This window comes from Erpetoichthys calabaricus, chromosome 12, assembly GCF_900747795.2.
Source record: "Erpetoichthys calabaricus chromosome 12, fErpCal1.3, whole genome shotgun sequence".
Taxonomy (NCBI): domain Eukaryota; kingdom Metazoa; phylum Chordata; class Cladistia; order Polypteriformes; family Polypteridae; genus Erpetoichthys; species Erpetoichthys calabaricus.
Window position 1 is genome coordinate 129,557,296 of NC_041405.2, and position 27,463 is coordinate 129,584,758.

A 27,463-nucleotide genomic window follows, 5' to 3' on the forward strand; every position below is an offset into this window, starting at 1 on the left:
CAATTCAATTTTTCATTTATTTCAACCAATCACTCAATCAATCAGCCTTTTTTATTTTATATATTATCGTTAAAAGAACAAACCTTAACATGTCAGGGAATAGTAAAGTTGAAAGTAACAAGATAAAATACAAGATCAGATCAGTCATTTAAGAAAATCTATACCATGGTTACTGTTCTTAAAATCATCCATTAGACAAAAAAATCATTTATCTGTGACATGATGAGAGCTTTTTTTTTTCTTTTTCTCTTGCACACAAGAAACGCAGAGCTGTAGCCAAGGATCATTAACTCGACTCCAGCACCTGAGAGTGAGAGGCGATATGTGAATCACGTGCACTTTACCGTGAGACCAGCTCTGCCTGTTTGATAGATCACATGTCTTGGTCGTGAGCTCCCCGTGGCGCTGATTTCTTACTCTTCACTGAAACGTGATCGTTTATATGAGACACTACCATGGGCCTGCAGGCACATTGTTGATTTTTTTAGATCTTTTGCTAAAACCTGCATAAAGATGGGTCTCTTGAGTGATGAGTAGGGGGGATGTTCTGTTACATGGAAGGCAGGCACAAGGATTATTCTTTTTTTAGGGGGGCGCTTCATTCTCTTTAATCTCTTTCTTGGCTCAGTCTCTCAACTCCCACTGCTGTTTTAGATAATAAGCTAAAACTCGGGCCTTAGAGTTACATGGTCAAATTTCTCTCATGTCTCTTTTGTTCATTTTTCATTTTGCGGCATGTGCTATTTCTCTTTGAATGTATCCCAGCAGGGTCTATGATAGCTGGCACGTGTGCCATTAGAAGGGTTGAAGAAGACTTTTTTTGTGTACTTGTAGTAATCCCCATCTAATACAGTCAGCTTCTCAAATCCAAAAATGCCTCATGGTTGTGCCCATACACAATCTCTGCAAAGCCCACACAAAGTATACACCTCTTGTCATGCTGCGTCTTTCATGCAGCAGAAAACAGAAGTTAAATAGTTATGTAAAACTGTGTATTCCATATATACTCACTGGGAAAACTATTAGGAACAGCTGTACACCTGCTTATCCATGCAATGTAACTAGTCAGTCAATCATGTGGAAGCAGTGCATTGCAAGCAATCATGCAGATACAGGTCAGGAGATTCAGTTAATGTTCGCATCAAGCACCAGAATGGGAAAAAAAAACTGATTTTGACAGTGGCATGATTGTTGGTGCCTGTGGTGTAGCGGGTCCACAGCTCATGTCAAAGGGCCAGTTTTAAATAATCACCGCACTCACAGCTTAGCGAGAGGGCGTGGTGGTCTGTGGCTGAAGTGGCTCCTGGGATGATTTGTGATGCGGGCGGTCCTTGCTTAAGTGCACAGGTGAGGAGTCGTCCACATCTGTAATTGTTCCTGGGAGCCGCGGATTGCCACAGGTGAGCCATGTCCCCGTCAAAAATAGTAGCTCAAGGCAGTTAGGGAAAAAAAAAGTAGAAGGAAAAAGAGCCGGAGGTTGCAGGAGAGCTGGAAGCAGCGTGGAGAGAGAGCTGGTGCGGGCAGGTGAGCGAGCAAAGGCTCGCAGGCAGGCAGCTGGACAGTCAGCCCTAGCAGGGGGTTTGGCCAACACTCGTGGGACAGAAGGAAGCAGTCGCTCCAGCTGAGCAAACAAGGAGCTGGAGTGACCGGTGATGAAGGATGGCTGGCTGCGTAAGGCAGAGAAGGCAGCAGGAGTCGGGAGGCTTAGGTGAGGGATTCCCCATTGTGAGCGTCCTGGCCTTTGGGGAACCTAAGTCTCGGTCTGGAGGAGCGCAACCGAAGCCAGGGATCAGAAGGCCACCAGATCAGTTATGTGGAAAGAAGGTCAGCTGCAGGTATGGCGACTCTCCTGTTGCAAAGCCGTGCTTCCAGCGTTGCTTTAACCTCGTCGTTGTTTTAAAAGGATTGATTTTTTTCTATGCTGTTTTTAACCTTCACTCTGCACCTATTTTATGGATTATTTATTTAATGATTTGAAGCATCCATCCATCCATCCATTTTCCAACCCGCTGAATCCGAACACAGGGTCATGGGGGTCTGCCGGAGCCAATCCCAGCCAACACAGGGCACAAGGCAGGAACCAATCCCGGGCAGGGTGCCAGCCCACCGCAGGACACACACAAACACACCCACACACCAAGCACACACTGCACTTTATTTAATTTGGACACTGTTTTGTTGTTGTTTTAAATAAAAGCACTTTGCACTTTTGCACCATCCCCTTGCTCCATTGTTATGCCTCACTGCCGAGCTCATCTGTAACATTACCGACGGTGTCGGGTTCAAGAGCTCCCTGAAGCTGCATGGGAGCATGGAGTAGAACCCGCATCGTCACAGTGCCAGAGGGGCTGGTTTGAGTATTTCTGTAACTGCTGATCTCCTGGGATTTTCACACACAACAGTCTGGAATTTACAAAAAACAAAAAACACCCAGTGAGAGGCAGTTCTACAGAAGGAAGGCAATTTGTCAGAGCAGAATGACCAGACTGATTCAAGCTAACAGAAAGGCTAGAGTATCTCCAATAACCACTCTGCACAGCTGTGTTGAGCAGAAAATCATCTCAGAAAACACAACATATCAAACCCGGAGGCAGGTCTGGTTCTACTCTTCTCAGCCAAGAACAGAAAGCTGAAGCTGCCATGGGCACAGGCTCAGCAAAACTGAATAACTGAAGACTGGAAAAATGTAGCCTGGTCTGATGTACTTTACCTCAATGTCTGTGCTGATGCACACAGATGTTAGGATCAGAACTGTGTCAACAGCATGAATCCATAACCTGCCTTGTGCCAACAGTCCAGGCTGGTGGTAGTGATGGTGTTATGGTGTGGAGAAGTCTAACAAATCATTGCTCGAATGCCATGGTCTTTTTAATTGTTGCCAACCATACGCACCACTTCAAAGACACAAGTTACTCATCTTCTAATTACTTACATCCAGCATGAAAATCCACCATGTCACAAAGCAAAAGTCATCTCAAATTGGTTTCATGAACATGACAATGAGTTAAGTGATCTTCAATGGCCTTCCCAGTCACTGGATCTGAATCTAGCAGAACACCTTTAGGATGTGGTAGAAGGGGAGATCTGCAGCATGAATGTGCAGCTGACAAATCTGCAGAAACCGTGAGATGCAAATTATGTGTACATGGACCAGAATCTCAAAGAAATGTTTATAACATCTTGTGGGAATCCATACCACAAATAATTGAGGCTGTTTTGTGAGGATAAAGAAGGCCCTACTCAGTATTAGCAGAGTGGTCCTATGAATTTTCCCAGTGAGTATATAACTGTGTATGTATGTGTTATGATTAACACAAAAAAAAAGTTGCCAGTATTCAAAGACACTTATTAATGAGAAATACACATCATCATTTTTTCATATTGCTGTAACTCGAGCACTAGTGCATCTCTAACACAACATAAACCAAGCTCACTTGGTCACTACTATACCGAACTGTCTAACTAAAGTGATTTGAAAATCAAAGTGTCAGAGTGGGGCGGCACGGTGGCACAGTGGGTAGCGCTGCTGCCTCGCAGTTGGGGGACCTGGGTTCACTTCCCGGGTCCTCCCTGCGTGGAGTTTGCATGTTCTCCCCGTGTCTGCGTGGGTTTCCTTTGGGCGCTCCGGTTTCCTCCCACAGTCCAAAGACATGCAGGTTAGGTGGATTGGCGATTCTAAATTGGCCCTAGTGTGTGCTTGGTGTGTGGGTGTGTTTGCGTGTGTCCTGCGGTGCGTTGGCACCTGCCCGGGATTGGTTCCTGCCTTATGCCCTGTGTTGGCTGGGATTGGCTCCAGCAGACCCCCATGACCCTGTGTTCGGATTCAGCGGGTTGGAAAATGGATGGATGGAAGTGTCAGAGTCAGAGTGCCCATGCTGACTCCCATCCACCACCGAAAATGTCTACAATGGGCATGTGACTATCAGAAATGGACAATGAAGCAAAGGATGAAGGTGACCTGGTCTAATGAATCTTTCTTTTAGATCATGTGGACAGCCGGGTGCGTGTGTGTAATTTACCTGGGGAAGAGATGGCAGCAGGATGCACTATGGGAGAGACACTGTGATGCTCTGGGTAATGTTCTGCTGGGAAACCATGGGTTCTGACATTCTGGATGTTGCTTTGACATGTACCACCCACCCAAAGGTTGTTGAACATTATGTGCACCCTTGAGCATGGGAAAGGTGCTATATAAATAAAATGTATTAGTATTATTATTATTAACGGTATTCTCTGATGACAGTGGCCTCTTTCAGCAGAATAATACAGCCTGCCATACTGCAAAAATTGTTCTGGAATGGTTTAAGAAACATGACACAGAGTTCAAGGTATTGACTTGGCCTACACATTCCCCAGATCTCAATCCGATCAAGTACCTGTGGGAAGTGATGGAAAAACAACTCCAATCCATGGAGGCTCCACTTCTCAATTTAAAGGACTTAAAAGGATCTGCTGCTAACATCTTGGAGCCAGATACCACCGGACACCTTCAGAGGTCTGGTGGACTCCATGCCTTAATTGGTCAGAGCTGTTTTGGCAGCAATCCATACAATACTGGGTGGGTGGTTTTAATGTTGATGCTGATCGGTGCATATTTATGCCATTTGACTACAAACACATTAAGTGACTTACTTGAGGTTTCAGAGTAAATCAATGTTGCAGCCTAATCCAGTAAGCTTCTGCTTTATTGTCAACTAGCTCACACTAAATACAAAAGCATTATGCCCTTTACATTCTTAGCAACAAACAATAAGCAAAATTATATTGTGCCTCCTACAATGAGCAGCATGCCAAGATGCTTTGAGTATAGATGTTATACGCTATTGTACAGTTGGAGCATTTGCAGTTTAGGTAACTGCTCAGGATTACAAAATTAGCCTGAGTCTGAGATTGAGCTAGCAGCTGTATACTTTGCAATCCAAAGCCTTTGGCCATGTCATTTACAAAACGGACTACTTTCACATTGTGAACAAGTACTGTAAATACAATCAAAGCAAACTTTCTTTGATATGTCACATTTCAATACACGGTAAACACCATTGCAGTGCACTTTAAGCACACATCACAGACAAGCTCACTGAATCCCTTAGAGCAGGGGTTCTCAAACTTGGTCCTGGGGGCCCCTGTGGCTTCAGGTTTTTGTTTCAGCCAGATTCATAGTCAGTGACAACAACTGGTAACACTGATCTCATTTAAATTAGCTGCTATTTTTTTCTCTTCTCTTATTCTACATTCAGAAAAGCACAGCAGACATTATTTTTACATTTATAAGACATTTAGAAATATTTCTATTTTTGCTAGAGATTTAAATGCGTACCTCTCTTTTGTTGATTTCATTATATTTTGCCCTTTCTCTGTTGCAGTTTGCTCCTTCATTTTACCTTAATAATGACAATTAAAAACGAGCAGAGAAGACACCCAGGCAAACACTGAATGGTGAAAGGCGGCACCTACTTTAGCGTCAGACCCACTAATAAGTAAATAATGGACTAATTAAACAATTAGAACACCTGGACATGTACAATGAAAATCAAAATGAACATATTGTTAAAAAGAAAAAAATACCTTATTCCCATATAACTGCTTAGTACATTTTAATAAAAGGTTTTATTTTTTAACCAAACTTAGTTTTCTAATTTCCATATTGTTCCCCAAACACAGAATCTAAGAAATAACAGTTCACTTAATTAGCCCAGGACTCCAATTAGAAACAGAAGCTGGTTGGCACAAAAACCTGCAGCCACCGTGGGTCCCCAGGACCGAGTCAGAGAAACCCTGCCTTAGGGTCACATAACGAGTCACTGCTGAGACGTGAAGCATTAGTTGTGCTGTCCAAAGCTTTAGCTACTGAGCCAAAGAACTTGCAAAACTGTTAAAAACCTTTACAGTACATTCCAAAGCACTTTATAATGTATATTGCAAAAATAATTTAATATTTTAAACAATTGGAGCATATGAGTCAGGGACTTGTACTTTATCATCCAGTTCCTTAGCTACTAGCTAGCACTACTTACAGTTTAATCATATTGTACATGCTAAGCATCTGTTTGCAAACATCCCTTAATTCACGATCTGGACAAGAATATAATCAATCTTCTTCTTCTTCTCTTGACTGCTCCCGTTAGGGGTTGCCACAGCAGATAATCTTTTTCCATATCTTCCTGTCCTCCACATCTTACTCTGTTACATCCATCACCTGCATGTCTTCTCTCACAACATCCATAAACATTCTCTTAGGCCTTCCTCTTTTAAGCTCATTAAATCTGCAGATGATACCAAACTAGGTGGAAGGGCACAGAATGTAGAATCTGCTAAATTGTTACAGGGGAACTTGGACAGCATATAGGCTTGGGCAGACTGGTGGGGGATGAAGTTTATTGTAAATAGATGTAAAGTATTACAAATAGTAATTAGAAATGTTCGGTTTGAATAAACAGTGGGAGGTCTGAAACTTAAAAGTACATCTTAATGAGAAGGACCTGTGAGTCACAGTGGATTCCTCACTATTCACAAGACAGAAGTTTTCAAGATGGCTAACGTTGTGATGTTAGGTGGTATATCAAGATGTATGAAGTCCAAGTCCAAGAAGGTTATGCTTAAGTAATATAACACATTAGTGGGGTCTCACATGGAGAATTATGTGCAGCTTTCATGTCTGTATTACAAAAAAGACATAACAGCACTAGAGAAAGTCCAGAGAAGAGCGACTAGGCTGATTGCAGGACTGCAGGTTATGAGCCATCAAGAAAGATTGAAAGAGTCGAACCATTTCAGCTTACTTAGAGACTAAGATGTGATATGATCAAAATGTTTGAAATTATGAAAGTAATTAGTACAATGGATCCTAGGCATTAACTTCAACATTAATTATTCAACAACATCACAGGGACATGGTTGGAAACTTAAGGATAGCTTTCTCACAAATGTTAGAAAGTTTTTCTTCTCGCAAAGAATCACAGACATGAGGAATAAATTACTAAGTAGCGTGGTGGAGAGTGGAACTTTTTTGTTATTTTGAACAATCTAGAAAAATAGAAGGATGAGTTGAGGTGAGTCGAATAAACTTGTCTCATCACAATTGTTCAAATGTTCAAGTATTTCATATCGATATGTACTGTACCACAAGCCAGTATATCCATCCATCCATTTTCCAACCCGCTGAATCCGAACACAGGGTCACGGGGGTCTGCTGGAGCCAATCCCAGCCAACACAGGGCACAAGGTAGGAACCAGTCCCGGGCAGGGTGCCAACCCACCGCAGGACACACACAAACACACCCACACACCAAGCACACACTAGGGCCAATTTAGAAACGCCAATCCACCTAACCTGCATGTCTTTGGACTGTGGGAGGAAACCGGAGCGCCCGGAGGAAACCCACGCAGACACGGGGAGAACATGCAAACTCCACGCAGGGAGGACCCGGGAAGCGAACCCGAGTCCCCAGGTTTCCCAACTGCGAGGCAGCAGCGCTACCCACTGCGCCACCGTGCCGCCCACAAGCCAGTATATGTTTTTTTTTAATTTATAAAGTGCCTTTTGCAAATAGATACATAAAGTGTTGTACACCATAGAAAATAATTAAAACACACAGTTACAAACAATAAAAAATAAAATTGAACTAACATTTCAACATATGAACACAAAACGGAAGAGTCAAAAAAAAAAAAGAAAGGCTACCCATAGGCTAATCTAAAAAGGTGCCTCTTCAACTCTTTTTCTAAATGTAGCAATTGTATCGGCAGCCTGTATAGCACAAGGAAGGCTATTCAACCATTTTGGTGCAACAGACTGAAAAGCCCAATCCCCACGAGTCTTTAGCCGAGTTCGTGGAACAATGTGAAGGCCCCGGTTAGACGACCTCAGTGGGCAACTGGTAGTGTAATGATGTAAAAAATCTGAAATATATTGTGGTGTTTGACCATGCAGGTGATTCCTAAAATTTTAAAATGGATTTTAAATTTCACAGGAAGCTAATAAAGCAAAGATAAAATTGGAGTAATATCAGACCACTTATTGGAGCTAGTTTAACAATCTAATAGCAGCATTCTGAATAGATTGAAGATGCAGCAGCAACGTCTTGTTTAAACATGTAAATAAAAAATTACAATAATCATGACGTGAAAAAATAAAAGCATGCATTAACGTTTCTATCTGAGCCTTTGTTCAAAGCAATGATCCAGTTGTCCATATGGTTTAGGGGTGCCCAGGTGGCAAGAGGTTACGTGGAGCAAGAGCACCATTAAGGTACCGGACAGGGTAAAGTTCCACAGGAACCCTCTACAGGAGAGAAAGAGACCCACACTAGAACTTGGTGTGCCAGTGTGTCAAGAGAAGGGTCACTAAGGGGTCATAGATCCTGTATTACAAATATATTCATTAAGCATGGGCACACAAGTTATCAATGGGGCTAGTAGCACAGGAAGAAAGAGAAAGTGGAGATAGACTTGAATAGAGGCCATATTAGAGATAAAACTATACAAGTGATTCGGTATTTGCAATAGTGAGATCCATTAAGAGCTTTGGAAGTTGATTTATAGGAAAGCAGGTGAGGTGGAAGACTGGTATAACACTAGCCATACTGTTACCTTTACTGTAACCTCAATAAGGACACACAAGTAAAATACTCAGGAGCAGATGAAGCCAGGAGGAGGGTACAGTATTTACTGAACTTAGGCTGGCTGGCTCATGACGAAAGCTGAGGTTTACAATGAAGACAGCACTGTATGGCAGCCAAAGACCTTTTGTGAGTTGCCCAGGCCTTCATCCTTACACCAGCCATGTAAATAATCAGGTGATGCCAAACAAAGGGAGATAGTAGGTGAAACACTCAGGCAGACCTATGGAGTGAATAGGTCATGAGATGTCTTGGAGTGTAGACTTTGCTCGAATTTGTGAGTCAGACCAGGCATGCCATCAGATTCAATAGGACAGGACTGTGTAATGAGGTTTAGTTGGGATCCAAGTCCTTAACCCAAAAGAACTTGGCTGTTTTACCTGCATGTTAGACCACTTAAAGTTGGGAAAATATTCAGCAAACAGCAGTTCAGCTTATTCCCAAGTGGAATCAGAAGCTACCCTGAGCAACCAAAAAACAAGGAGGTCATTCCCCAGCTGGGTGCATCCAGTCACATTCACACAGCATAGGTTATCAGCAAAGTCTTTGGATGAGGGAGGCTATCCAAGATCTCAGAAGAAGCTCAGATCGATCCACCAGTTTTATATTGCACTCTTTACAGCACACTAATGAAATTTATTTTTTTAATGAAAATATAATTTCACCCCCTGAAAACTCACCAGCCAGGTTTGAAAACTGTAGTCCAAGTAACTGTAGTAATGTTATCCACAGTCACCAGTAGTGGGCACTATGCCTAACTACTGCCAGGATGAATAAATGGCATGCACAGGCACGCTAGATTACTTTCATTGGTAACAGATCTACATGAGGATCTTGTCTGATAAATAAAAAAGTGATCCCCTTCATGTTTTAAATATTTCACTAATGAAACACAAGACAAATCTTGAAAGTGAATGCTAAGTAAGTACAGAAGTAAACATTAGAGAACACTGGCAATTTTAAAACACCAAGCTAAATGATAACTGGCATTGAGAAATTTAATTTACTGAAACCCAGGATACCCCAGCCCAAGCATCTCACCCCGCTTCCCAAAACTGTGCTCTTTTACAGAGCAATGAATGACCACCAGCAAGACAGACAGAATGAAAGCCAGGCTCATATTCCAATCAGCCAGAACAGAAAGAAAGTGGGAGGCATGCGGACACCGCTCTTACCTCCAGGGGTGCAAGGTTAGTAAGGGACTGCAAGGACTACACGGACTGCAGGGGCTCAGGAGAGTCGGGCTCTGGCAAGTGGGAGACAGACTGAAAAGCAAGACAGAGTACATGCGGTCAGCACTCCAATGGACCCCCTCCCGCTGCCAACTCTAATGCCCCCACCCAACCAGCACCCTCAGTTAGACAGTTACTACTGTTTCGCATAATGTGTGTAACTAGCACCATCTTCATGCACATTAGCCTCTCAGGCACAAATTTTCAGAGAAACATGCAATGTGCTGTTTGCGTGACCTGGCAAGACAGTAACTCGGTTGCACTGTAATCTCTTCATTTGCTTTACAAACCAACTTTTAATGAGGATCGCTGTGAAAGAACCTACATTAAAAAAGAATGGTTGAGTCTTATCGCCTACATGCATCACCTAATAATCCTGAAGGTGCAAACTGTGGTGCCCACTGGCAATCTTTACCTTACTGTATGCATTTTGTAGAAGCAGCCTTGCAAGTGGAGGGAACTCTGTCAGGGTTGAAGGAGGACATTTGCCATTGGCTACCATGAGCTTTTAAAACTGAAATTAGGCTAGAATTCAGAAAGCAGCAGTTGGCACAGGGCCATCTGTGTTCAATGCCCATATGACTTTCTCAGTCTCGACACTTATAAATTATATTTCCATGCTCAAGCTTCTTTGGCTGATGGGACTTTAGAACTTTAAAACAAACAATGTAGCTCTTTTATTTTGAATTTGAGATAGAAGTCAGGCAAAAAGACCTTCTAACAGAAAACATGCGCTGGGAGTTTGCATTTGAGGTTATTTCACAGACAAATTTAAAAATGTTACTAAGCAGCAAAAATGACAGCTTGAGATTGGCACACAGAAGTTGTGTTGTGATCCTCTGTGTTACAAAATGTCTGATGTTGTGTGGGCATTATGAAAGGTGCTCTATACATGTGGATTCAATCACTCAATTATTTAGTGCATTAGAGTTAATAGAATTCTATGCTATGAGAGCCCCAGTAAACATACATCACTGTGAATGATGCTCGCTCTCTCTACTTATATATATATAATATACACAATGTATGTGTATATATATACAGTTAGGTCCATAAATATTTGGACAGAGACAACTTTTTTCTAATTTTGGTTCTGTACATTACCACAATGCATTTTAAATGAAACAACTCAGATGCAGTTGAAGTGCAGACTTTCAGCTTTAATTCAGTGAGGTGAACAAAACGATTGTATAAAAATGTGAGGCAACTAAAGCATTTTGTTAACACAATCCCTTCATTTCAGGGGCTCAAAAGTAATTGGACAATTGACTCAAAGGCTATTTCATGGGCAGGTGTGGGCAAGTCCATCATTATGTCATTATCAATTAAGCAGATAATAGGCCTGGAGTTGATTTGAGGTGTGGTGCTTGCATGTGGAAGATTTTTCTGTGAACAGACAACATGCGTTCAAAGGAGCTCAACTTGCAGGTGAAAGAAGCCATCCTTAAGCTGCGAAACAAAAAACCCATTCGAGAAATTGCTACAATATTATGAGTGTCAAAATCTATAGTTTGGAACATCCTGAGAAAGAAAGCAAGCACTGGTGAACTCAGCAACGCAAAAAGACCTGGACGTCCACGGAAGACAATAGTGGTGGATGATCGCAGAATCATTTCTATGGTGAAAGGAAACCCCTTCACAACAGCCAACCAAGTGAACAACACTCTCCAGGGGGTAAGCGTATCGATATCCAAGTCTACAATAAAGAGAAGACTGCATGAAAGTAAATACAGAGGGTGCACTGCAAGGTGCAAGCCACTCCTAAGCCTCAAGAATAGAAAGGCTAGTTTGGACTTTGCTAAAGAACATCTAAAAAAGCCAGCACAGTTCTGGAAAAACATTCTTTGGACAGATGAAACCAAGATCAACCTCTACCAGAATGATGGCAAGAAAAAAGTATGGAGAAAGCGTGGAACAGCTCATTATCCAAAGCATACCACATCATCTGTAAAACATGGTGGAGGCAGTGTGATGGCTTGGGCGTGCATGGCTGCCAGTGGCATTGGGACTCTAGTGTTTATTGATGATGTGACACAGGACAGAAGCAGCCAAATGAATTCTGAGGTGTTCAGAGACATACTGTCTGCTCAAATCCAGCTAAATGCAGTCAAATTGATTGGGTGGTGTTTCATGATACAGATGGACAATGACCCAAAACATACAGCCAAAGCAACCCAGGAGTTTATTAACACAAAGAAGTGAAAAATTCTTGAATGGCCAAGTCAGTCACCTGATCTTAACCCAATTGAGCATGCATTTCACTTGTTGAAGACTAAACTTCGGACAAAAAAGGCCCACAAACAAACGGCAACTGAAAGCCGCTGCAGTAAAGGCCTGGCAGAGCATTAAAAAGGAGGAAACCCAGCATCTGGTGATGTCCATGAGTTCAAGACTTCAGGCTGTCATTGCCAGCAAAGGGTTTTCAACCAAGTATTAGAAATGAACATTTTATTTCCAGTTATTTAATTTATCCAATTACTTTTGAGCCCCTGAAATGAAGGGATTGTGTTAAAAAAATGCTTTAGTTGCCTCACATTTTTATGCAATCGTTTTGTTCACCCCACTGAATTAAAGCTGAAAGTCTGCACTTCAACTGCATCGGAGTTGTTTTATATAAAATTCATTGTGGTAATGTACAGAACCAAAATTAGAAAAAAACTTGTCTCTGTCCAAATATTTATGGACCTAACTATATATAGTAGCCTGTAAGGGGCACCACCAATGCCCAAAATCAGACACAACTATGAACAGACAGTCATGGGCTCAAATGAAGGCTCTTTTATTTCTGACAATACCTTTAACAGGTTTCTACGCACTTTGACGAACACCACAGAACACAATATAATATCAGTACTTCCATATTCCTCTCCTTCCACACCTCCCAGCAAGTGTTGTCCTCTACCTCCAGACTCCGACTGCCAGATGCAGGTGAGATGACTTCTTTTATGCTGGACCTGGGAGTACTTCTGGTATCCCAACATTGAATGATGTTAGCAATTCTGGGTCAGGTGGAAGCCACCCAAAGCAGGGACAGCATTTCCCTGCAGCTCCCTCTGGTGGCACCCAAGTACCCTAATATGGCCTTCCATCAGGACTACTTCTCCCAGTATGCCCTACAGGTGTACCAGTGGGAGGTCCACCAGGAGGTTGTTGCCATCCTTTATAAAGGGGGAATACTGTATATGGTTCGAGGAAGCAGTCTTCCTTTGACCTTTAGTTATTATGGCCTCTTAGCTGAGAAAGGTGCAAGCAACCAACCCAGTTGGAGTGCCTGCTCATCCATGTCCTTCCATAATAACGGCTTCCCAGCTAAGCAAGGAACCATGCATTCCAACTGGGATGCTATTCAACCTGTGTCATCTTTGACAATAAAAGTGTCACTGCCTGTGTAAGAGGCGATACAAGCTTTAAAAATACAACACAGGACATTCCAGTAGCTACTGTCCTACAAATACTTGGCATGTTTGTTACAGGGTTTGTAGAATGACAGGGAGCAGTGTTGTGCCACTTATGTTTGGTCCTCTTCATGAAAACAGGTCATACAGCAGATGTGAGTGAATGGCAAAAAGGTTTATTGTATTCAGTCATGCCAAAAGGCAAGGTATACAGGGTGATGCCTGCTTTGTGGATGTGTCAAAGCTTACTGTCGAATGGGTTCTCCAGTAGAGGCACACAGATTTGTGGTCGAGAGATTTTGCTCACAGATGGGGGCCGTTGCCATGTGAACATATATATATATATATATATATATATATATATATATATATATATATATATATATATATGCAATATTTTTTTAATTTGGCTTTTTCGCAGACACATTTTAGCTGTATTCTTAATAGACTAAGTAGGCATAGAATTATGACACTGTTCATGGATTTGCAGTCTTTACTAATCTCTACTTTTCCCTGCTTTCTTTCCCAGTTCTTCTGTGGCGGCGTTTTGTGCCACCACCATCTGATTGAGGCACCATGCAGCCTCCTCTGATGCTGGAATAAAGTCAGGTGCCCCACCTGTCCACGAGACCAACTGCATCGACTCCTCTGAGATGAAGCCTGGAAGCAAAGAGGAACGACTTAAGAACATTTATGTTTGGTAGAATGCCCAGTGGAGGCTGGGAGGTCTTTTGGCCTTGGAACTCCTGCAGATGTTTTTTTTTTATCCACCTTAGCTGAAATTTTTTTTTTGTTATTTCTGTCTTCCCAGCCATCTGACCATATGAGTGGACTCATCTTTAGAGACTTACATCATGATATTGTATATAAGGACGCTACCCTTCTACTAGTTATATATATCTGTTTTATAAGATCGTAAAGATTTTTTTTTTCTTTGTTACTTATTCATTAATATTCTTGCCTAATCTTATTTGTTTTTTCTTTGCTTGTAACTTTCTCTTTGACATCTTTTAATGCACTTTGAGATACATTCTTTGCATGAAAATGTGCTATAGAAATAAATGTTGTTGTTATTGTCACGTATTAGGACAGCAAAATTTTTGCTATTAGCAAAGAATTGCTGCAGTCAGTCAATGAAGGCCCACAACCAGCCATTTCTGAAAAAACACTCAGAAAGGAACTCCATGGCATAGACACCTGGAACACAGTACCGCCATGGAGTCCCTTGCTAACAGCTGCATGGTTACAATTGGTGTAGAGCCACAAACACTGGGCTGAAACAAAAATTTAAATGCTAGGGGAGCCATCTGACCAATCTGGTGAAACTGCAGGATTTGGTTTTAGAAGAGTGGATGAAACTATTTGTTGCCTACATCCAAAAACAGGTGGTGTTCATGCCAGACACAACTGGTCTCATGGAGTATGCAGTATTAGGTAAGATTTAGCCAGGGATGACTAATTATTTGGTCCTGTGAGCTTATATATGGTACATTTATACATACTGTTATAGAAGACATGGATTGACTAGTCAAGCAAGAAATAGTCCATCTCAGCTGGTAGGCCTTTATAATGGAAGGATGGCGGTAGACTGCCTCCAGGATTCACATGCTCCCCCAACATGACAGATGGTAGCATCCATGTGGTGGATCTCATAGAAGTTGTAGTTCAGATGGATGGTCCTGCTAGGATTCTTGGGAGCTACCAGGGGTTGCTGCATGGAGGTAGGTTTCATACTGTAAGATGATTTTGCCTAATCAGGAATTGCATTCTGGGTGCATTAGCGTGCCATCAAAAGTACTCCCAAGTCAGGCAAAAAGGAAGCCACTCCACCTCACCTCAGGTGAGATGGAGTCAGGAGAGAAGAAGGGCAGAGCTCGCCTGAGAGGAATAGAGGAGAAAGAAGGAAAAAAAAGGAGAACTGGGCTATTTAAGAAGCCATTGTGAAGGTATTTCTTTAAATAAACATTTATGTGAACACAAGACTTTTGTCTGTGTGGTCATGTCTGGGATTTGGGGCTCTGGAACACCTTGCACATGTCACAATATATGTACATAGAGTTCTTTGATATAGTGTCATAGAGGTTTAGAGGGTCATTACTGCCATGTGTTCTTACGTGCATGTGCTAATCGTCATGCAACACATTGCCACTTTACAGCATCACGATTACCAAATATAACTGCCTAACCTCAGAATTTCTGTCTTCCTTACTTTATACCCACCTCAATGCATCATGTTGTAAAGTCTGTATACATTTTACTCCTTTAGCACTGAAACAGTTTGCAAAGGAATGAGACATTGGACTTTGTCTTTCTGCTCCGTGACAAAATATACATTTTCCATTTGTCTTATAAATTTGTTTTCCTACTCCTCCCTCATTGTAATATAGCACTGTGCAAGATATGATTCATTCACTTCAAATACCACTTTACTGGGGGTTCTTTTACTCCTTTGGAAAATAACACTCATGATGGTGTTAAACTCTAAAGTACCTTGTGAAACTGCACACCATGAAAAGTGCTTTTTAAAGTCTGAGTCATTCGCTTCATATCTAGTTTACTGATGTAACGTACCGGACTTTTTTGTTTAATTAGCAATGTTCTTGGTTGTGTTAAGCTATAAAATGTGTTATGGCCCTGAAAACCATGGATGACACTGTAGAAAGTGATTCATTCTTTCATTGCCTAATTCAATGGGAGTTTTTCAATGTAATGTGCTGTGCTTTTTTTTTTTTTTTGGTGTAATGTCAGTCTTAGTACTGTAAAATTGTAATACACCCTGTACTACTGTACAACATTAAAGACATTATGTAAAGTAGGGTTTATCCTGTTCATATCTTTGCTTTGTGTTTAAATTTGTGAAATACTAATGTTGTTAAATTATAGAGTGCCTTGTAATGTTGTGTCAAGAAATGCTACTGGGGCTACTTCATACCTACGGCAATATGCCATTATGATGTAACACTGTGATTGTTACATTTAGCCTAGTCACAAGTTTTCTTCCTTTATAATTCTTTGTGTGTATTTGAGAGGAGTTGTTGTTTATTTGTTATAATATTTCTTGAGCTTCCCTAAACCCAAAATCTCCCTCTTGGAACAAATAAATTACCATCTATCACTCTGTGTAGAGCCTTTACGCGGCTATCTATTATATAGTGCCTTACACTGCTATCTAACTATCTGTTATATAGTGCCTTATATTGGCATCTTTCAATGTATCTATCTATGTAGAGCCTTACATGGCTATCTATTATATAGTGCCTTACACTGCTAACTATCTATCTATTATATGTGCTATCTATATATTATATATTGCCTTATACTTCTCTCTACCTGTCCATTATATGTGCTGTTATATAGTGCACTTCTCTTTACCTTTCCATTATATAGTGCCTTACACTGCTATATTTTCTATGCCTTATACTGCCATCTATCAATCTATCTATCTGTATAGAGCCTTCCATGGCTATCCATCTATTATATAGTACCTTATACTGCTATCTACCTATCCATTATATAGTGCCTTACACTATTATCTATCTAACAATTATGTAGTGCCTTACACTGTTATCTATCGATCTTTGTAGAGCTTTACATGACTATTTATTAATCCTATAGTGCCTTACACTGCTATCTGCCTATATATTATATAGTATCTTACACTGCTATCTACCTATATATTTGTTTACAATTTGTCAATGCCGCTTAGACATACATTTTTAAATTTTTAAATCAAAATGCTCACACTTTAAAAAAAGCATTAGATGGGCTGTAATGTTTAAATGTTCATCTAGCAGCCTTAGCAATGCCAGGACAGCCAGCTCTTCTGATCTTTATTTAATGTTACATGTACAGAGTACACTGAAATTCTCAGCTTTAGTCATTCATATAGAATGTGGAGAACCTCATGTCGCATCAGAGGTGCTGGTTTAACCTCATGGAGCCTATCAAGTTAGTAGTGTGGTGCACTTTGCCTAAAGCAGTCCTTTCCCTTGTAGTTAAGGAGGCTCTAGCAACAGCCTGCTGGTGTTTCTGTTAAAAATAATCAAGACATACCTTAACTGTAATTTCATGGCATGACATAGTGTAAGTTAAAATGATTATCCTGTTTTCAACTTTAAAATATCCAAATCACCATCTGGGAATACTAAGAGAGAGAGAGAGGGAGAGAGATCCCAGTAAGTTTCATAAGAGTCTGGTAAGGCTCAGTACCCTCCTCGGTGAGGAGACATGCTGTGTACCTCCAGTACCTCCTTATCCATAAACTACAAATGCCCCCTATCAATCCAGAAGGCACTCAAGAGGAGACTTGGCTCCTTTGAGCCCAGGCTTTTGAGTTACCACTCAGCACTCCTGGGATTGTTAAAAAATGAGCTCATCTGTCCATCCGACTTTCATAGTTCCTCGCTTTTGGGGTCATTCTCATAACACTATAATCGCTGGCTGATATCTCCAGAGGGTTGTTTGGCATATTCACCTGTGGAAACCTCCTGATGTTCCAAAATGCAAAATCCAACTCTACTGCCTCTACGCAGGCACTTGCTGAGACGTGGGAGGGAGGGATCGAGGAGATCTTCCGTTACCATTGAAAACTTGGCTGCACATCAGCATGATGCAAAAATAAAAACAAATTGAGAATAACACCTTATTCCAGAACACCCCCCCCCCCCCCCCCATAAAATAAGCAATCCAGTGTCAAATGGGCACTTCCAGAAATGTGGGGGCAGGAGGTCAATATGCAGTGTATCTGTTGTGCTACACATAAGTTAAAGGCTCAAGTGTCAAGAGGACTGGATGCCCACTCACACCCAAAAGACCCTCACTCACTTCAGCTGCTCCTCACTGCTTCCCAATTGGTCTGTCATTCTATTAGTGTTCATTGTCTTTCTGCTGCTGTCACGTCTGCCATCCTGTCATTTCTGTAATTCCAGTTTTCTAACTCTTGAACAGTCAGTCACTCTGTCTAACTGTCTGTATTCTTGGTTTTAGGACTGTCCACATGCTTCCATGGCTACATTCAAGTCTTGTTCAGCATTTGCCTGTTGAGTCTTTTCGGTATGTCTTGCCTTTAAAGACATTGTCAATCAGTTTATCTTCTTTGCAGTTAAAGTGCTTTCTACCATCACACTCTGTCCACATATCTGTCTGCCACTAGAACCTGTTTGGTCAATCTTTCTTTCAGCTCTCATAGTCTGGACTGTCTGAAAAAAACAGCAACAAATGTGGACATTGTGCCCTCTGTCCTCAGAATCCGCTCTGTCTTTGACTCCTATAATGTTCAGTGACTATCTTTCTAGCTCTCTGGTTCTTGTCATATTCAGTAGGTCTGTCTGTCAGCTTTCGGAAGCTGTCTAGACAGACTGTCTGCCTGTCTGCTTCCTTGCTTCATGCGATTTTTTTTTTTAAGTGAACAGTCAATCCATCTCTCTAATTCAAGTGCTATTCAGTTTCTACCATTCTGAATCTTTGGTTCTTTGCATCATCCATCGTCCATCTGCCTTCAGCACCCATCCTGTATCGGTCTCTTTAGTGGGTGAGGTTCAATGCCGGACTGTCTGTCTCTTTCTTTCTTTCTTTCTTTCTTTCTTTCTTTCTTTCTTTCTTTCTTTCTTTCTTTCTTTCTTTCTGTCTGCCTGCCTGCCTCCAGGACCTGGTCAATTTGTCCGGCTCTGGTTCAGTGATAATTTAGTTTCTACCTTTCTCTTTCTTTTGTTCTGGTCATTTTCAGGGTCCACCTGTTAATTTGCCTACAGAGCCCCTCCCGTCAGTATCTCCGCCTGTCTGGGTTAAGTCATGTTAAGTCTCTGCCTCTTTGCTTCGGGTTAAAGTTCAGTGCCCATCGGTGAGCTCCCCTCCAGAAGCTGGCCAGTCGGACCGTCTTTCAGGGTATTTCAAGGGTCCCCGCTTCCCTTCTCGTCCCCTGCCTGCCTGCCTGCCTGTCTGCCCGCCCGCCTTCCTTCTCCATCTCGCATGCCGGCCCGAGCGCGCAGACTGCGGATGAAATATTAATCAGAAGCACTTACTCGAGCGTGAGGGAGGGGACGCGCAGCTTCTCTCTCCTGGATTTCATCGCTCCGGGCTTCCCTGAGCCTCAGCGGCTCTCGTCTGGCCGGCCTTCCTGCCTGCCTTCCCTTCAGCGCTAGCAGTTTGTCTCTGATAATTAGCTCGAGCCGCTGCTCCTCGTCATCATTCGCTGAAATCCAAATGGTATTCCCCAGGCATTATGGCACAACAAGGCAGCATTAACAAGGTGCCGAGCTGTGTGATGAGAGGGGGGGGGCTGTCAGGGGGAGATGGGGGCAGAGCCATGAACAAACAACAGACAAATCCGGAATTCCTGCTAGTGATTCGCTGCCTGGTTACACTTCATGCGATCACATATGCAGCCCCCCGACTGACAAACATGGGAATTGGGAATAAAACACAATCATCCTGGTGTCCTTACATGGCAACAGGAAGCAGACGGGACATCTCGGACAAGCGGGACAAGAACTGGATCGTGGAGAGCGATGTGGCTGGCCAGGTTAGACCGACTGGCCCCCTCTGACGCCCCCCTCAACCCAAACGATCCGTAATAAGGCGCAAGCTTCTAGTTGTGGATTTCACACTGTGCTGCCATCGTGTTATGATAGCACAGGTTGTTGATGACGTTCTAAAATACTGATTGATCGACACAAGGCCAAGTGAGTCTCAAAGGGCGGCCAAGGCCAATGATTTTCCTCTTGAGCCACTCTAGATTATTGCTTTAATAGTTTAGATTTCATTCCCATTACAGAACTGCATGTTACAAACTGTTGAAGTCGGACATTGCCCAATTCCAGCACCCTCTGTTATAACTTTTTCCACTCATTTTTCGTGTGTGTGTGTGTTTTTCAATACGTCCTCAAGAAGAACTGTCACGTGATTCGAACGCAGCTCGTATCGGGCATTTTATTTGTTTCATCTTTCAGTACATCACAGCTCGAGAGGCCCACCTGCCAGAGCGAGAAATTAAAGTGGGCATCAGTAGTGCTAGAACTAACGTGGACAACAGCAATGTGTGCGCGAAAATGGTTAGGAGCTGCATAGTGCCCTCTTGTGGCTCTTGATATCTTGTACTTGAAGGAAGTAACAATACAAGGTTCTCAAACGCGCTTAAACCAGCTCAAGGCCGGTATGAAGGAAGTAAATACTTAATTTAAGTGATCGTTTTCAAGGGTATACGACAGCAACGTTCAGAGACACTACAAATCCCGGTCCAACCACTATACCTACTGTATGTGGTCTGCAAGCGTTCCTCCTTAAAACTGTGCCTGAACGAGAGAGTGTCCTGATAGAGCGGCGACCGCATTTTGGACTTGGATTGGTTCCTTACTGGTGTCCAACGCCGCCACAACATCCATCCATCCATCCATGTTCCAACCCGCTGAATCCGAAAACAGGGTCACGGGGGTCTGCTGGAGCCAATCCCAGCCAACACAGGGCACAAGGCAGGAACCAATCCCGGGCAGGGTGCCAACCCACCGCAGCCGCCACAACATTATACCAGTTAAAAGATGGGTCATTGAAACTCTTGTACAGTAGAAAGAAATCCGTTCAGTATACAAGCCCATTCTCAGCTAGACCTTTCTGTAAGGTCATCGGGCTGATGCCCGCTTCAGAACTTTCCACAAAATCAATATAGGGCCATTCATATAATCTTAATAATCAGTCAACAGTATAAGATCTCGAAAATAAGATCTTAAATGAGGGATTTACAGAACCAAAACAGTGTCCTGCTGAAATGGTTATTTCACATACAGTAATGCTTTTACAAAGTGAGCGCAGCCACTTAATTACACTTCAAACGAATAACAGTACCACAGAATAAACATTACATATATTGTAAATATACAGTATATTTAGAGAATATATATATGTGATAAATCAGAGTAACATTCATTTTTGAGTGGAGACTAACATTGTCATATACAGTATGTGGTAAAATCACGTCCATGTGCTGCTCCTACACTGCCACCTCCTGGCTGACGCTTTACACTGTACAGCAAATAAACAGCCGATGATATGGAGGAATACTTTGGAATACTGTAACTAACAAAATAAATAAATACATACAAAAACAATATATCGTTAAATTTGACAACAAATAAAAAATAATATGTTAACATACGCTAAATAATTGTCTCAAAGTACGATTTTATTGTTCATTTCTATATGTTTTTAATTATTTCTTAATTTATTTATTTCAGTGACACTGCACGCCACATGAAATAAATTAAAACTGCCACTTTACACCCATCACAGTTAAGAGGGTGGGCTTTTGGCCTCTGAATCCAAACGTTTTTTTTTTTCTCCACGGGACTTTTTGTTCTTCTCTCCCCACACTCACCATCTGTCCCTTATAAATGTTTGATAATTGCTTTTCTGTGTTTCTACTTACTTCTATCTGTAAAGCGCATTGAAGTAGCCGAAAGAAGAAGAAGAAGATTGGAAGGCGTAATGTAAATAAATGTCGTTGTTGTTGTTGTGAGTATTATGCATCAATGGGTGAATCGCCTAAATCTTTTGCTCTTCGGTGCTGCTACTTTTATTGGCAGAGACCACACGTCAGATGTAAACTCCTGAGTAGGTGATGAAATAAGGGCTTCTTGAACGACAAGTGCTGCTTCATGCAGTAATTCTTCTGACCAGCTTTTTCCAACAGAGTGTAATTGCAGACTGAAGTACCTACGAGGTCAGTCATGTAATGCCCCAATCTCACGAAACGCCCTCAACTTCAGTCACGTCACACCCATCACATTAGATTATGATTAACATTTGGGCCCCATTACACTATGGTTAAGATTAGGGTTGTAGGAGGGTTATCTGAGTCAAAGGGCGTTTTTTCACTGACATTGTGGTCATTACCTTAACTGTGTTATAGGTATTGCAAGCTGCAGCTAGACCCTTCTCGCTTTTTCTGGCACTCGTGTCACCCTCGGATAAGCATGTCGCAAATCTGAGCATGCGCATCGCTTGCCCTGGGTCTCCTGTGACTCAGAGTCTTGTGCAAAGTTGCAACTGTGCGCGTACGGTCTACTGACGATTCACCAATCAAAACACAGTATTCACTAAAGCCCACACTCTTAAGTTTGACAGGTGAAAATGACCGCTTTTATTGCATCGAGTATTGCTGCGTGTGGCGTCTCAGAGATCTTGAAGTGGTGTGGCAACACACTGTATCAGTGCTTGCTCCTAACCTATCCTCTCTCCCCTATTGCCCCGTCCCCTGGCAGAACCCATGGCGCCCAGCGGAGTTGTCCGACGGGGCAACAATTCCCAAAACACTCTGAGAGTGTATGCGTGGGAACGATGGACCAGAAAGGCTGTCACCTAGTGTATAATTGATGGCTGTCTCCCACTAATCCATCCAATTTTTCATTTCCATCCAGGAATGAGAATGCCCTCCGACCCGACCAGAATCTCAGTCCAAAGACCGCTCCTATACTCTAACTTATGAAGTTAATTTGAAAATAATACAAGACTAAAGACAGAAAAAGTACTTTATTGGATCCAACTCAGAATTACATGGAATTTTACTTAATCTAGGTCAAGGCTGAGTTGGGCCAGAGCTTCTCCTGCTGGCACTGGGCACAAGGCTGGAAGCCTTCATAGACACATTCTATGGACCAATCGTATACTCACCCACACTCACTTCACACAAAACCAATTTAAAGTCACCTCCTAGGCTGACAAGCACATCTTTGAAGAAATGGGATTAAAACCAGAGTGCCTGGAAGAAAACCCATGCAGATACAGGGGGAATGTGCAGACTCCACACAGGCAATGACTGGACATGGGATTCAAACCCAGCATACGGACTCTGAGGCAACGATGCTAACCACTAAACTTCCATGCATCCCAAAAATATGAAATAATAGAAGCAATACAACTATTTAGGTTAAACATAACCTAACCCATATGTTATCGACACCAACCACCCAACAACTTCCTGATCTCAGAAAAAGGACAGAGACTACTGGATAATAAGATCACTCTAAAAAAGGGGGGTAAAGGGAAAACAGTCCATCCACAATTCCAGGACAATACCCAGTGACTGTTGGAGGTTGCAGTTGCAGCAGATGATGGACACCTAATGTTCTGTTCTCCAAAAGGAAGAGCTTGGAAAAGCTGCAGGAGACGACCAGGATTTGACCAACTGAGCTGAGGTAGTCTAATTTTCATTTGTTTGTTAAATGGACTGTTCATCGGAATCTCAAGTTGGATTAAACTGTAGAGTTGCTAGTTGTCCCCAAAACAAGTCCAAGAGCGTGCAAGAAGAGAAAAGAGCCTTAACTGCCTGAGTAATGAAACAAAACAAAACCTTGAAGTAAGAGCAAGAGAAATCTTAGTAAAAGGTGGTTTGAGGTAATAGAGGAATATTTACAGAAAAAAAAAAAAGACAGTGGCACACATACAATAGATCCAGATAGAAAGTGAATAATTAATTACGTAATGTTAAAAGAAGAATCTATGACTTTGATGATTTGTTATGCACATTAATATGACTGTGCAGTTTTTTGTTTCTGCTTGATGAAGCTATTCTTAAATTGTTCTTACACGTTTGAAGCATTGTGAAGAGGAAGAAGAAACCCTGAATACCACATTTTATCTACACAAGATTTCCACAAGATTTACCAAAGAAACCAAAACTTCACACTCCAGATGAGGCCTCACCCAATGTGTTATGGAGCTTCAGCATAGCCCCCTTGGACATGTACTCTACACATCATGGTGCTATATAATCAGACATTGTGTTAGCCTTCTTAACAGTGTGATATTTGCCCGGAGACCACATCTTTATACAAATCTTCTTTATTTTCTTCTCCACAACACAACTCACAGTCCCGCACAATAACCAGTGCCTCTAGCCCCAGTCACCCTTCTCCTGGGCCTTCTCTCGCCTCGTCCCTGAGCCACCTGTCCTCTCTCTCCAGAAGCTTCGTCCTGCTCCTGCTCCCGACTCCAGCTTGGTGATTGGAGGGAGGCGGCCCCTCTTATCCTCACCCGGATGAGCTTTAGGTGCTCTACCTGACGTCACGTCCTGGTGTGGTGGAAGCGTCAGCACAGCACCCGGAAGCATTCCGGGTGACCCTGGAAGGATCGTCCTCCATGGGTGTGGCGGAAGTAAATAAGTCCCGGGCTCCATGAGGCTCCCTGGCGGTGGATACGGGCCTCCACAGACTTGAGCCTCCCTGCTCCCCTTCTGTGGCCCTCTTCTGCTCCAGGGTGGTTGCCCCCTCGTGGCCTGGAGGACAAATATGCCACCTCTCGGTCCCTCCATGCAGCCCGGCTGGGTCTGAATCCCAGCCATGTATGACAATAGCTTCTGAACACTGTCTGGCAGTTGATAGCGTAGAGTCCACTATGACTCTTAATCCTTCTCATAATGATTACCATTACCATACCTCATTTTGTATTCAAACCTAACTTTTCTACTTCCTCCTTGCAATACTTTACATTTACTGACATTAAATTTCATCTGCCACAAATCTGCCCTATCCTGTATGCAGTCCAATTCTCTCTGTAAATATTCAATGAATTCTAGATTATCTGCCAAACCACCTAGGTTGGCACCATCTGCAGAATTTACCAGTATTTTACTTACATTCCTTTCCAAATCATTTATATATATTAAGAATAGCAGCACCCCTAGTACTGACCCCTATGGGTCACCACTTTTAATGTCAGCCAGTTCTGATAAGGCTCCTCGCACCATCACCCTCTGTTTCCTGTGTCTGGGCCAATTTTGCACACATCTAAACACATCACCCTGAACTGCCACTTCTTTTAGTTTGTATCTATCAAGGTGTTCATAACATTGGGTTACATTAGAATGTTAGAACATTCTAGAAGAAAATAGGCTATTCATCCCAACAAAGCTTGCCAGTCAGTTCCACTAAATTCCTACAAAATAATATCAATTCTAGTTTTAAAGGTCCCTAAAGTCCTACTGTCTACCACACACTACTTTGTCACTTATTCCATGTGTCTGTGGTTCTCTTTGTGGAGAAAACGTTCTGAATGTTTGTGCAAAATTTACCCTTAACGAATTTCCAGCTGTGTTCTTGATGAACTCATTTTATGTAAAAAAGTCTTGATCCACTGGACTAATTCCTTCATAAATGTGAACACTTCAATTAGGTCTCCTCTTAATCTTCATTTGTTACTTACAAGATCAGGATTACCTTGAAACAAAGGTGTATTTAAAGTGCCTATAAAAAGCATTCACTCACATATTACTTTTACACAATATTGAATCACAGCAGATTTATTCTTACTTTTTGGAACTAATCAACAGGAAAAGACTCTTTAATATCAAAGTGAGAACAAATCTCTACAAAGTGGTATAAATTAATTACAAATATAAACACAAGATGATTGAATGATGGAGACAAAGACAGGGAACAAACTTTATCTTTTAAGGACTAGCTGCCTTAGGTTTATGCCGTATACCACTCAGAACAAACTGGTATTATCCATTGTACTCTGTGGTCACTTAATGGTCAAATGACCAGAATAAAGCAGTTCAAAATTCCTGCCACACTGTGAACAGTCTTAAAAAAACAATGCACAAACCTCATAGTGTTACATGTCACCTTTAAACCTGTTACATGTGAGTACTCAGCCTTCTGGGCCTTCTCAATGTCTACATATACACTAAATGAATACAGGCAAGAAATAAAAAGAAGAGGCATGCAGGTCTTCACTCACGTGTTGTGTCTCCGTGGAAGGCTCAACTCCTTCTGCGAAGTGAAAAAAAAACAAAAAAAAAAAACATCACATTTAATAAAAAAAGGGCAATAGAAAATGCCATTCAGAATCGGGTAAACCAAGATTTAACACAGAATCAAACACATCTTTCCATCCACTGTTTATTGTCTTCTGTTCTCAAATCTCTACACTTAGATCTAGTTAAAGTTTAGGGCGAACCTGAAAATTATCTTTATTAAGTTAAAAATGGCAAGGCAAGCCCCTCGGTTTACCTTACAAAGCTCTTTTATGCATATACTTTAGAGAAGTGGTTCTCAAGTGTAGTCCATGGGGACCCACTATGGGTGCAGGTTTTTATCCCAACCAACATTATTTTTAATTGGACTCCTAACTTAACCCTCTTGGTGTTAAACTTAAGAATCTCTCAGACTTTGAATTCTATGTAAATATGGTTAAAACCTGGTGTCTCACTTGTTTGCATGTACAATATTAAGACTGAGCAACACTTGGGACAGTTTTTCTCTGGACAAAATAACATCATGCTGCAAAATTAAAAAAAAAACCAAAAAATCATAAAGATTTCTATGTGTTTTGCCACTCTCTGATAACTAATTAATATTTATTAGTGGGGAGTGGAGAGCAATTTTGGATGATCTGCTGTGGCAACCCCTAACAGAAGCAGCTGGAAGAAGAAGAAGAAGAAGAAGAAGAGGGAAGTGGCCTTCAACCAAAACACACAAAAGCATGTAAATGAAAAAAGGTAAAGCCAGTTTTAGAACAAACTGAAACCAAACCATTAGCTGAATCAAGCAATAGTGGTGACAGTTTGAATTGGTTATTAGATGTTGACTGATGCATATGGCACTGTACGACCAAACCATCATGATATGACTAGTGAATTGGGTAGCAAAAAGGCAAAATGATTGTGATTGAGTGGAGGAACAGTAAAGACATTAGCAACCTAATCATTCACAATGCAGCAACTGTCAATGTTCATGTTAGAGGAAATGTAGAAGTCACTAAGACTTGTGACGGGGGCTCATCAATCATGCAATCAGACACTGACAAAGAAAAGAAACTCACTTCTACGATCATGATTGCAGCATCATTTCAAAACATATCACGTGAAGGATGTGTACTAAACCTGCATCAGTACTGTAGCGTACACTAGACATACCTTTCCTACTGTATTCGTGTTGATGTTTTGATATTTAAATGTTTCTATCAGATAAAATAACATTTCTTTTTTTAGGAGAAACTATAAGGCCAAGGAGGTTACCTATACAAGCTGTTATTCCCCAGTCTCTGTGCTAACAAAAAAGACAAAACTTAATTTCTAAAGTTTTATTAGTAAACGTTTCTGCATGTTACATGGAAAAACTTTTATAAAGTTATCTTTATTTTTAAAGTGTGCAAACCAGTAGGTCTGATACTCAAACAGCTGCAGCCCTTTTTCACCACTTGGCATTGTGTTTGTCTTGCTGTATAC

The 27,463-nt window shown here is 41.7% G+C and overlaps 1 protein-coding gene across 6 annotated transcripts in view; it reads right to left on the bottom strand.

The window, feature by feature from the left end:
* mast3b (microtubule associated serine/threonine kinase 3b) overlaps nucleotides 1-27,463 on the bottom strand; it is a 187,153-nt gene that overhangs the window by 142,254 nt on the left and 17,436 nt on the right. For 3 of the 6 annotated variants that reach the window (XM_051935050.1, XM_051935049.1, XM_051935044.1), the window contains exons 1-2: nucleotides 19,266-19,467; nucleotides 9,794-9,883 (exon numbers count right to left, since the gene is read on the bottom strand). In XM_051935050.1, the coding sequence (XP_051791010.1) occupies nucleotides 9,794-9,883; nucleotides 19,266-19,312 (137 nt within the window). In that variant the 5' untranslated portion in view covers nucleotides 19,313-19,467. Of the gene's footprint in view, nucleotides 1-9,793; nucleotides 9,884-19,265; nucleotides 19,468-25,974; nucleotides 26,007-27,463 lie in introns of those variants that run through there. The other 3 variants (XM_051935046.1, XM_051935043.1, XM_051935048.1) reach the window with 2 other exon arrangements.